The sequence below is a fragment of the Pelodiscus sinensis genome, chromosome 19, assembly GCF_052426305.1.
Source record: "Pelodiscus sinensis isolate ZL-2025 chromosome 19, ASM5242630v1, whole genome shotgun sequence".
In the NCBI taxonomy this organism is placed as follows: Eukaryota; Metazoa; Chordata; order Testudines; family Trionychidae; genus Pelodiscus; species Pelodiscus sinensis.
The window spans coordinates 31,127,328-31,140,198 of record NC_143070.1 but is presented as its reverse complement, the minus strand read 5'-3'; the positions used below and the strand labels follow the sequence as shown (position 1 = coordinate 31,140,198).

At 45.3% G+C, this 12,871-nt stretch overlaps 1 protein-coding gene across 2 annotated transcripts in view; it reads right to left on the bottom strand.

Annotated features, from left to right (window-relative positions):
• LOC149522922 (butyrophilin subfamily 1 member A1-like) overlaps nucleotides 1–12,871 on the bottom strand; it is an 86,428-nt gene that overhangs the window by 72,211 nt on the left and 1,346 nt on the right. For both annotated transcript variants that reach the window (XM_089771119.1, XM_089771120.1), the window contains exons 2-6: nucleotides 8,663–9,010; nucleotides 7,563–7,844; nucleotides 5,386–5,490; nucleotides 3,828–3,848; nucleotides 2,762–2,782 (exon numbers count right to left, since the gene is read on the bottom strand). In XM_089771119.1, coding sequence (XP_089627245.1) covers nucleotides 2,762–2,782; nucleotides 3,828–3,848; nucleotides 5,386–5,490; nucleotides 7,563–7,844; nucleotides 8,663–9,010 — 777 coding nt within the window. The remainder of the gene's footprint in view (nucleotides 1–2,761; nucleotides 2,783–3,827; nucleotides 3,849–5,385; nucleotides 5,491–7,562; nucleotides 7,845–8,662; nucleotides 9,011–12,871) is intronic.

The window sequence follows — 12,871 nt, the reverse complement described above, 5'->3', positions numbered from 1 at the left end:
GAAAACCGCTATCATGTCCCCCCTTAATCTTCTTTTTTCCAAACTAAACAAGCCCAGTTCATGAAGCCTGGCTTCATAGGTCATGTTCTCTAAACCTTTAATCATTCTTGTCGCTCTTCTCTGTACCCTTTCCAATTTCTCCACATCTTTCTTGAAATGTGGCGCCCAGATCTGGACACAGTACTCCAGCTGAGGCCTAACTAGTGCAGAGTAGAGCAGCACAATGACTTCACGAGTTTTGCTTACAACACACCTGTTGATGCAACCTAAAATCATATTTGCTTTTTTTGCAACAGCATCACACTGTTGACTCATATTCAACTTGTGGTCCACTATGACCCCTAGATCCCTTTCCGCCATGCTCCTTCCTAGACAGTTGCTTCCCATCTTGTATGTATGGAACTGATTGTTCCTTCCTAAGTGGAGCACTTTGCATTTCTCTTTATTAAACCTCATCCTGTTTACCTCTGACCATTTCTCTAACTTGCTAAGGTCATTTTGAATTATGTCCCTATCCTCCAAAGAAGTTGCAACCCCACCCAGTTTGGTATCATCTGCAAACTTAATAAGCGTACTCTCTATCCCAATATCTACATCATTGATGAAGATATTGAACAGTACGGGTCCCAAAACAGACCCTTGAGGAACTCCACTTGCTATCCCTTTCCAGCAGGATTTAGAACCGTTAATGGGCACTGCTGGGCCGGAGACAGCAGGCAGAGTCATGTGACCATAATGTGTTCTCACCCAGGAGTCACAGAGATAATTGTGGCTTAGAGGAAATTGTCCAAAGTGAGCACCCCTCGCTCAGGTCTAGCACCCCAATCTCTCTCCCACATCTCAATCCTCCTCAAGCACCCAAAGTCCCTCCCAACACCCATATCCTTTCCCAGACTCCAACCCTCAGCTCCACACTCCCTCCTGCATACAGAGCCACTCCCACCATCTTAACCAACATGTTTAAGCCACCAGCACTCCCTGTCTGCCAACATGCTGGTTTCAAGGCCATTCCCCAATCTTGCACTCCGAGTGTAGAAGCTGGGGGCCCACAAGAGACTTTAAAATACTCTGCCATTATAGGCTTCTGTCTGAAAACTCCCCAAGATCAAAGATTCCTTGGCCCTGCATTGGTATTGCTGCCAGCAACAAATGCAAAAACCCTTTGAAAATCCAGGAAGACACATTTGGAAATTCTTCCTGTGGGCTGCCCTCAAACTCTTTAACCCTCCTTCTGGAGAGAGCTTGGAAAACTGATCTCTCCTAGTATTTTGGCTTTGCAGTCTTGGGTATGTGCATACAGAATCTCCTGCCTTCTAGGACACAGGAATAAGATCAAGGTTTTAAAGTTATTTCTATTGACAACAAACAACAACAACAACAGAGGGAAAACATTTTTGCTGAAACACTACTTGGTTTCTAACAGTTAAAGCTTTTGTTGTACTATTCTGTTAGCGATACAACTTGGCTACATCTAGACTGGCATGATTTTCTGGAAATGCTTTTAACGGAAAAGTTTTCCTTTAAAAGCATTTTCGGAAAAGCGCGTCTAGATTGGCAGGACGCTTTTCCACAAAAGCACCTTTTGCGGAAAAGCACCCATGGCCAATCTAGACACGCGTTTCCGCAAAAAAGCCCCAATTGCCATTTTCACGATCGGGACTTTTATGCGGAAAACAAATCTCTGCTGTCTACACTGGCCCTTTTGCGCAAAAGTTTTTCGGAAAAAGACTTTTGCCCGAATGGGAGCAGCATAGTATTTCCGCAAAAGCACTGACAATCTTACATGAGATCGTCAGTGCTTTTGTGGAAATTCAAGTGGCCAGTGTAGAAAGCTGGCAAGTTTTTCCACAAAAGCAGATGATTATGCATAAGGACTGTGTCTAGACTGCATCCCTTTTCCATTAAAGGGATGCAAATTAGACACATTGCAATTGCAAATGAAGCCGGGATTTAAATCCCCCCTGCTTCATTTGCATAAACATGGTTGCCGCTTTTTTTCCGGCTTGGAGCTTTGCCGGAAAAAAGCGCCAGTCTAGACGGGGATCTTTTGGAAAATAAAGCCTTTACCGAAAGATCCCTTATTCCTTTTTTTAAAAGGAATACTCCTGCCAGTACTCCTGCTCCTCATAAGGAATAAGGAAAATAGCCAGGAGACCTCCTACTATGTGGATGGCACCAACAAAACCAAACCAAAATCAAACCAAACTAAAAAACTATTTAATACATTGACTCCCGCTATGCAATTCATATAGCTGGAGTTGCTTATCTTAAGTTAACTTTCCACGTTGGTGCAGACAAGGCCTAAGTCTTGTTGTTAGTGCCACACCATCTGGACTCTTTTTTTGGGATAAAAAAATAAAACACGAGGAGACAAATTTAGATTAAGTTTTCCTTTTGAAGGAGAGACCATGAAGCCTACTCATTTCCGATTGTGTTTCCCTGTCCACTCCCCATGTTCTTTTTAACATCAACCGCTCTCTTAGAGGAGGATCCAAGTTCATTTGAGGGAACAGAGTACTTCTAGCCCTTCACTTCATGGTACCACTGGCACTGTGTGAATTTCACCTTCAGAGAAGCACATTTCAGATAATAGTTTCTTTATGATTCCCCATTACCCACATACTGAATTAGTATCCATAGGTCGTCATTCATATTTCAGGTGATTTTCAAGTTGATATCACTTTTATCATCATCATTATAAAGAATAGAACAGCAAACAACGTAATAGAAAAGGTTCTATGTGGAGAAAAATTAAACTTACTGATTTCTTGATGCTGTTTCCCTGAAGAAATGAAATGAAGCAAATGGATGTAAATAAAAGTTGGTTAAGCATAATTTCAGTTAATATAGATTTAAAGAAGTGTTTCCATGATATGAATGTCTAGCAACTAGATAAACATTTCATTCATGTTTAACGAACCATGTAACTACACTATGGTATGTCTACACTAGCCACCCTAGTTCGAACTAGGGTGGTTAATGTAGTCATAAGGAGTTGCAAATGAAGCCCAGGATTTGAATTTCCCGGGCTTCATTTGCATGATGCCGGGCGGTGCCATTTTTACATGTCCGCTAGTGTGGACTCTGTGCCCGCGGCTACACGCGGAACCAACTAGCTAGTTCGGACTAGGCTTCTAATCCGAACTAGCTGTACACCTCGTTCCATGATGCGTACAGCTAGTTTGGATTAGGAAGCCTAGTCCGAACTAGCTAGTTCGTGCCGTGTGTAGCCGCGGGCACGGAGTCCGCATTAGCGGACATTTAAAAATGGCGCCGCCCGGCATCATGCAAATGAAGCCCAGGAAATTCAAATCCCGGGCTTCATTTGCAACTCCGTATGACTACATTAACCTCCCTAGTTTGAACTAGGGTGGTAGTGTAGACATACCCCTAGAGTTCAGTATCCAACAATAACTGATTATTTTCAAGCATTTACAATTTGGAAAGTTTAATTCCTTATGGAATTCGGGCCCAATTATTCAATACATTTGGGAACCTAACTGATTTTAATGAGAGTTTGCTGACCAACCATCTTTAAATATCTAGCCACTAGACCCTAGTCCTACTTCCTTACATCTCGCACACTGGCTTTGCTACGAGCTCCGAGAGTCCAAAGAGTGGTATTCTTGGCCTGCAAATTATCAGCAATATTGGTTTGGTGGAATGTGCATTTAGTTCTTGAACCTAGATGTACTGAAGTCAATGGCAAAGATTTCATCTTTTTATGGTTAGAATACTCCACCCAAAATAAATTAAGAGACACACTTAAGAAAGGGACATATTTATATAAAAGTTTTCTTCATCGGAAGAAAGAGCACAACACTTACCAATTTTTGTATCCCGATCACCTAAAAAAATAAACAGAAATAAATATAAGTTGTCGTTAGGATATTTTCCCATTTTTACATGGCTGTCTGACTTCTGTGAATGTTAAGCACTGACTGTCTACAATTCATGGGTCTTTGATGGGTTTCTTGCTGTCAACACCAAGAGGAGAATGTTTTTACTTCCTCATATCGTACGTGATACTTTTACACTATTGTCAATACTCAAGTTTAGGCAGAGGCTTTATTGATGTTCAAACCCCTATTTTCTACTGCATCTCACTTTTCCATATTACACCTATGGGGACAACATTTATCAGACTGGGTCTTGTACCAGTTTCTTTGTAACTATACATGGAATCACAAGCTGCTCCCCTAATACAAATCACACCCAACATTCACCTGCCAGAGGAGGGAAAAGGGCCTTTCCCAGTTCCCAAGATCATTGGGATGGAGGGGGAATAACTGAACAGGTGGAGCGGGCAGGGGCAGAAAAGGGTGGAGACTGGGCAGGGGTTTGGCTGCTCTGCTCCTGCTTCTTCCACGTGCTGCAGTCAGTTTAATCAACATAGTTCTGGGGAAGAAGTTCTTGGTGCCTATTAATGGGCTGATGCAAATCACTGTCCCCCAGAACAAAGGGGGAACATAGCAACATTGCAGCAGGTGAGTAGAAATTCACCAGGCTCAGTCTCCTCTGGATTTATTTTTAAAATGTCTAGACGGTCACCTGTTGACATGAAAGCCCTTTATCGATCTCCCCAGTAAACCTCATCCTACGAGGCATAACAGGGAGGTCGATAAAGGGCTTTCAGGTCGGTGCGGGAGTGTCCAGACTAGCTCGCTGAGTCGACAAACAGCTCATCAGCTGTTTGATGGCTCAGCGTGGCAGCCATTTAAATTTAAATGAAGCCGCGATTATTTAAATCGCGGATTCATTTCCCTCTGCCAATCAGCCTAATCTACATGGCTCCATTGAGGGGGTTTAGACACACCCTCTTGAATTCCTATAAACTGGAAAATAATGAAACATTTCATTCACATTCTACTCATTTTGTGTCTACGCTAGAGTGAAGTATCAAAAAGAAACGGTTTATTTTCAAGGCCTTATAGCTTGGAAAGTTCTGAATTCCCTATGGAAGGAGGGGCAGATTTTTAACAGTAATCAGGTTTATTACAATTGGTATTAGATGTCCAAACACCTCTAAAAAGCTCACCCTTAGCGCCCAACACGGCTTCCTTGTATGTTACTTGTTCCCATTCACTTTGCTGGGAGCTTTGGGAATGTACTGACTGTTATATCTGGCTGGACAATGCACATTGGGTGATAGCCCCAGGGAGACCCCTATGAGCGAACCTGTCACAAAGGGAAGATGAGGATCACTGCTCCCTGAAACAAGGGGAAACCTTGGTAACGGATCCTTCCCTGTGCTGCTGAGGGCAGGGCAGTGCAGCTTCGTGCTTCCCTCACTTGGCCGAGTGTGAAATGTCCCATCCTCCCTTTTTTAATTTACTAACAGACAATTTCTCATTAATTTCAGACATTCTCCCCTGTGATATTTACCTTTTAGTTTAAACAGATAAGCAATGAGGCCCATGAAACCAAACAAAACCAGCAGGATCACAATGAGAGCCACCATCCAGGGACTCGCCCTCGGGAAAAAGGAATCTGAGAAACAGAAAACCCAGGACATGCATCAGTTTGGAAGCCGGGGTGAAAAAAATTATTGCACATAAATACAACAGGAGTTGCATGAGATAAGGGGGAAAGCAGGAGTTCACCTACACTAGATTTTTAAAAAAGCCAGACATTGACTTTAAAATAACGCCAACCAACAGAGCTTAAGCATTGGTTGATCTGTGAGCATTTATCAGTACGGATTTATCTGAGAGTGATAAGAACAGTTTTTTACTTGTTTCAAACAGATAGTTGTACACTTGAGATTTGCCCTAATACAAATCACACCACAGCACCTAAATTGTTCATAGAGCTCAGAGGCAAATTTTCTGCCTATAAAACTCTGTTGACCATTCAGTGGAGTTATCCCAGCAAGTAATCTGGCCTTTAGGCTACATCTAGACAGAATCATTTTGTCGGTAGAGGCAATGCAAACGAAGCGCTCATTAGCATTTCTTGCACTGTCATTTGCAAAGTCTCTTTATTGCAGAAAAGGTTTTTGTGAGAAGAAAAAAAATAAAGCAGTGTAGACGGGGTCATTTTGTTCAAAAAAATCCTTTTGCACAAGGTCCCTTATGAGTTACTAGCTGGAGTTACCTGTTGCTCAGGAAACCAAAGGAACAAAATGTAGAAAAAACAGTAGTCCATTATCTTGTTTTGAATGGTAGAAAAGTTGCACGGATTTCCATAGAGATTAAAACATAGGTCCGTGTCATTGGTGGGGGCAGGGTCCGCATTATTGGGGGGGAGGGGGTTCCCAACCTATGGGTCAGGACCCAAACATAGATCACCATTACATTTCAAAAGGGTCTCCAAGTATCTCCAAAGGTGGCTCTGCCCCCTCTCTTCCTCCTGTTTTTTAATTGCCATGGATCAAGGGCCACACTCATCTGTGGGGGAGATGTGGGGTCTAGGATGGAGGTTTGGTGCAGAAGGGCACACGGGGTCTGGGACTGGGGTACAGGAAATGGTGTGGGTATTGAGAGGGAGCTTGAGTGAAAGATGTGGTTATGATCTGGGGCAGGGAATGGAGTTCAGGGTCAGGGAGGGGCTATGGGGTGCAGGAGAGCATTCTACCCAGGGGAGAGATATAATAGGGGGTACAGGATGTGGGAGTGAGTTGTGACCTGGTGCAGGGGGTTTGGATGGTGACCTAGCGGAGGGAGTTGGGGTGCAGGAGGGACAGGGGTGCCAGAGGCAGGCTCTGGCTGGGAGGCACTTATCTAAGTGTCTCCTGGCCAACAGCCCTGCAGCACCCCCCAAGGCAGGCTGGGCTACCTGTCTGCTGCAGTCCCACATCACTCAAAACTGCAGCTGCTCCCTCCATGTGGCTCTCAGATCTGGGGCACGTCTGCACTGCACGCTTAATTCGGAAATTGTAATAAGCCGTCCGTTATTTTGAAATTATTTCAAAATAACAGAACTGCTGTGCGGATGCTCACATTTTTATTTCAAAGTAATGGCCGTTACTCCAAAATGATGCTGTTGTGTAGACATACCCTGGGAGAGGAAAGAGCCTTATATTACCTCCAGTCCCAAGGCCAGTCTTTCAACTCCTATTGGCTGGTTGTGTCTGGCCAATAGGAGCTGAGGATTGGGCTGGGGGTGGGGAGATCACCCAAGGCCTCTCCCCCCAGAGTAGAGACTCACACAGTGCAGCCCTGTTTTTAAAACAGCAGCTGATGTGTGCCTGAGATCTCAGCAGAGGGGCCTGGAGGCCAGATCTGGTGGCTTGGCCCACAAGAGGTATCTTGCCCACCCCTGATTTAGTCGTATGAAGTGGAAATCCATCAACTCCATGAAGAAACTTGCACAGATACAAAGAGACATCATCTTCTTCTCCAAGTGCAAACAGATGGACATCATCTCCAACGGACTGATCCAAAAGTTAGATAATGAAATTGACTGAATAGTGACCCTGTGAAGATATCAGCCTCCCCCTGCCAAACTTCTTTGTGTGCATGTAGATTGTAAAATATGCACTACAGAGTTTTCAATGTTTTTGTGTTGTGTTTTGTTTCTAGTAGTGGTAATGTAAGTGTGGGGTAGGGAAAGTAACTGACCTGCTATATAAATTGTTGATTCCTTTTCTTGATTGAGAAAGGTGTTCCTGATACAACAAGACAAGCTTTGGTTTGCTTGTTCTCTCATAATAATAGAGCTTTCAGTTCTAAACAAATCGTTATCCACTTGAGATTTTGCTTCTGACAGTGATGTTAAAAGGTGCCCGATGTGATCTCTCCACAGCACCTCAGGCTCTGGGTACCAACCAGCTGACTGACAAACTACCCGGATTCCTCCATCCTGGTGACCCTGAACAGAGATGAGAGGACTGGAGCCTAAAACTACAGGAAAACAACAAACGTGTCAATTCCAAGAGTGAACTTACAAACACAGGGGATGGGGACTAGATTGTGGCTCCCTTGTTCTCATTTGAGATCACTTACTCATGCAGATGGAACAAATGAAAACCAGAATCTCTGTATTCCCAACACTTAGACAGGGGAAAACAGGTCAACAAGTATTTATAATGATTTCACTGAATCACAAGAGTACCTGAGTGTTGAAACCCGACCACTTCATTTAAACACTTCTGATGGCCAGCGTACTGGATGGATGTTTTTCTTTTTCTTTTGTTTAAATAAAACTACCTGGCCCCTCAGCGAAACTGTCAGAGCAGAAGGGGACCAGTGCTCAGCTATAAATAGGAGTGATAAATACACAACTCATCCATTACCATTGTATGGCCTCAGCCAATCAGAAAACTGTAGCTGATTTTGACTGCACCCCTAAATTACAACCAGTCGTGACCAGAGCAGAAGACCATATAAACTTGGCAATGTCACCTGGGCCATGTATCCATAAAACGACAGCAGAGGAACTGGAAGACCTTCTTTGTTCAGAAGTCCTTAACCTCCTAACAAAGCACTCCTCCTTGTGATGTCAATTAAGAATTTATTTTGGCCCAGGAAGACTCCTGGCCATTCTGAAAATGTCTGTAACCAAACACTGGGAAAGTTGTCTGCATATTATGGAAAGGATTTGAATGTGGTTGTAACATGGTGTGTTAAACAATTCACAAGTTGCTAGGTCATAGTTGTTGCAGTAGCAAGGAATAAAAACTGCAGACGATACTAATATAATACAGACAGGAGCTACTGACCTGCTACCTTCAGTTCCAACAGGGCTTCTTCGTACAAAGTACCATCTCGAACAAAACAGCGATACTGTCCTCTATCCATTGGTCTGACATTAAGAATCCGCAAGGACACATTGCCCTCTGCGAGACCAGCTTTCAAAAACTCTGTCCTTCCCTGATAGTCGGGCATCTGCTGCTCATATTCATCCTTCCCATCCTGATACAGGTGCACAAAGGAAAAGAACTCCGACCGGAACCATCTCACCTCCATGTTCTCAGCGCTCATCCTGGGGGACAGGTGACAGGGTAATTGAATGGCCTGACCCACAGTGGCCGTGACAGGGTGAGCAGGACCCAGCACTGTGAACTCGGCTGTGAAACACATCAAATCAAAAAGAGAACAAGCTCAGAGGAGAAAAAAATATTAACGACTGATTCAATAGCTTCACATTTTCAAAAAATTCAGCCTGGGACAGAGACCTGCAACTCAAATTTTCAACATGAAAATTTGAAATTTAGCAAAACAAGCAACTGGAAAAGTCATTTGTAGTAGAAAGTGACCATCCAGCTCAGGTGTGGGTGTCACGGATAACTCCCTGTAGTCAGTGGTCACCAACCAGTCAATCGGGATCTACCGGTGGATCTTGGAGTCTCTGACAGGGGATCCTGACTGGTCTGGCCAAGAGGCTGTCAAGTTTTGGCCCTTCAGTTGCCCCTCCATCCGCTGTCATGCTGCTCCTGCCCTCTGCCCTGGAGCTGCCCCCAGAAGTCTCCTGTTTGCTGTGCAGGAGTGAGAAGAGGGAGGGCTGCTGTCAGGGTGTTCCTCCTCCCCCATTTCTGTACCCTGTCTTCTCACAGAGAGAAGGGGATGGAGGGAGCTTGGCAATGCAAATGTGTCACTCACTCACTGTGTGTGTCTGTCATTCACACACACACACACACACACACACACACACACAGTCCTTCCCTCTCAGCTCCCAACCCAACACACATGTGGGGGCTGTTATTACTTTTACTGCTTGCAAAATGGGTTATTTTGGGTTTGACTGGTCTGTGCATTTCATCCTTTTCATTTCTCTTGTACACTTACATTTAATCCTTTGAGTAAAATGCCTGACCTGCCATGGCTGGAGTGATTACCCCTGTGGTAATTGTGCTGCTGGAGGTCGCTGGCACGTCCCTGTAGCCCCTGAGAAAGTCAGGGCAGGGGACACTGCTCCTGCAGCTCCCATTGATCAATGACGGGGAACCATGGTTAGCAGAAGCTGTGGGGTTGGTGCCTGGCGATGAGGGGCAGCATATGGAGCCACTGCTGTCCATGCCAGCCGCTTTCAGGAGGGGCGCAGGCCAGGCCAGGAGAAAGCCTGACTTAACCCCACTGCTCCATCCCTGGTGTCAGGTTCTTCCATGGTGGGTGGACTCCAGCCCACAACCCTGTCTTCCCCAGGTAAGTGCCCTATCCCCATGGCCCCTCCAGAACCCACCCCACCACCCTAACTTCAGAGCATCCCTTATCCTGCCTTCCTAATGTGGGAGCCAGCTCCATCCCTGGGGCAGCCTGTGTTGGCTGCCCAGCTGCCCCAGGGTGGGCTGGGGGGAGGAACTCAAGCTCCCAATCATGCATTCCCCAGGTAAATGCCTTTTCCCCTAGGCCACTCCAGAACCCACCCCTCCTCGCTACCTTCAGGGAGTCCCCTCCCATGCTCCGAACCCCTTGGCCCAAGACCAGAGCCTGCACCCTAACCTTCTACCCTAGCCTGGTGAAAGTGAGTGAGATTCAGGGAGGAAGGGGGATGAAGTGAGCAGGGGGAGGCCTCAGAGAAGGGGCAGGAAGGAAGCCGGGCAAGTGTATTTGGGTTAGAGGTGGATCTTACATTGCACTGAAATTGAAAAAGTGATCTTGTGGTTAAAAAGGTAGGAGACCCCTGATTGACATCAATTTGAAATGCCCTATGACCGCACAGAGTGAGATGTAGTGGGGGTGCTGTACGCTTTTGTGGCCCTGGATCCGCTCTGATTTGGCATTCACTGGTTGCCGTGTTATGCTGTGTGTGATCCCTACTGGCCTAGGCTGATCTGCAGAGACACAGAGACTCAAAGAGTGTGCATCTGTGGCCCGGTGCGGGATGGTCCCTGAGGGGGGCACGTAGGCATGGCCCAGCCACCTGACACCTGGGCTATGTGGTGGAATCTGAACAAAGCAAGGGGTGTGGCTGCCAGGAGGCTGAGGGACAAGTTGCTGGGGCTTGGGGCAGCATGAAGGAAGTGGACTAAATCCAAGACAGAAGGAATTCAGGGGCCTGTGAATCCCTTCCACCCCTCCCCCTCAGAGGGCTAAGGCTTTCTGCCCTGGTTCCTAAGTCAACATCAAGCCTGTGCTGTATCTCAGAGAAACAATAAGCCCTTTTTACTCTACTGGTAGGTGGAGGGTCACATCTGGCTGGGCACAGGAGTGCAGGGTCAGGGGCTCCCCGACACACCTGGGAACACACACTGTGCACCTGAGCTCTGCGGTCTGTTCTGGCTTACACTGTATTCCTGATGGCATTCTGCATGTTGGCTTTCATCTGAGAAGAATGCTTGAAAAAGGAATGGGTCACAAAACTATTACTGATCCTCCACACTGGTTATCAAGAAGCTAGAAAAACAAAATCATACAGCCCCCTTACTGCGGTTCAGTCTCTGGTTTCCAATCAGCAACCCGGTTCAGTACAGTACAGTGAGAAGTTACTTAAAACTTGGTTCACATTGCAAAATGCTCTTCTGATTTCCCCAAAAGACCAGCTATGTTTGAATCTTTCCCCAAAATACCATGTTGCCAGCCAACACTTTAATATCTAAAACAAAAGGTTTTATTATATATATAAAAAGAACAAAAGAGAAACAAATTGCTAATGTGTACACAAGTGCATACATCCAAACACTCACTTCAGAACCCATATTTTGGGTTCTTAACAGCCCTGCTGAATTTGTGAGTTTGCAATGTCCCTCTGGAACACATCCCAAGCCTGGATGGATCTATCAGTCACTTTGTCCTTCAGAGAATTTACTCCACAGATGAGAAGCAGGACTGAAGACAAAATGGAGAAGATGCAGCTGCCTTTTTAGATTCTTTGCATGTGGCTTTATACAGCCTTTGTCCCCACCACAAACTCACAGCACATGGGCATGGAAGGTATTTGGAGCCCTCTTGTCCATTGTCATGTCCCTACATGTCCTGCTGACCCACCGGCAGAGCCCCTGGCTTCTCTCCATCGTTCATTCTACATCTGACTGCCCTTGGTAGGCCCTCAAACAGGCCAGATAGTGCCATTACCAGTCTGTCTAGGGGCATCAAATTTGAGGCACAGATCTAATGCACATATTTATAACTTGCCATACAAATATGATACATACCTATAAAACTTATCATATTTAGCAAATCGTGTCTTTTCCACTGATCGCTCACATGGCACATTTTGTGATATTGGTATCAATGATATTATAAATGGTCACCCATATTCCATACAGCCTCACAGTCAGATACTAAGGTGATACAAGTACTTGCATAGACAAAGTAAGTTACCTCAGAAGCACCCAGTGGAGAATTATTCCTTTTGAAGGGGTGGGGGAAAAGTGCAGCCTTAGGGTGTGTCTACACTGCAGGGCTTAGCTCAATTTGTGTAGCTTATTTGAGTTTGACACAGCACTTATTTGAAATGGACCCTCTTCTTCTGACTTCCCTTATTCCTCATATAATGAGGCTACATCTAGACTGGCATGATTTTCCAGAAATGCTTAAAACAGAAAAGTTTTCCGTTAAAAGCATTTGTGGAAAAGAGCGTCTACATTGGCATGGACACTTTTCCGCAAAAGCACTTTTTGCAGAAAAGCGTCCCTGGTCAATCTAGATGCGCTTTTGCGCAAAAAAGCCCCGATCGCCATTTTCGCGATCAGGGCTTTTTTGCGGAAAACAAATCTCTGCTGTCTACATTGGCCCTTTTGCGCAAAAGTTTTGCGCAAAAGGGACTTTTGCCCGAATGGGAGCAGCATAGTATTTCTGCAAAAAGCACTGATTTCTTACAGTAGGAAGTCAGTGCTTTTGCGGAAATTCAAGTGGCCAGTGTAGACAGCTGGCAAGTTTTTCCGGAAAAGCGGCTGATTTTCCAGAAAAACTGGCCAGTCTAGACACAGCCCCTGAGCATTACAGAAGTTGGAGTAAGAAGTCCTCCAGCTTGACAGTGTTTTGACACT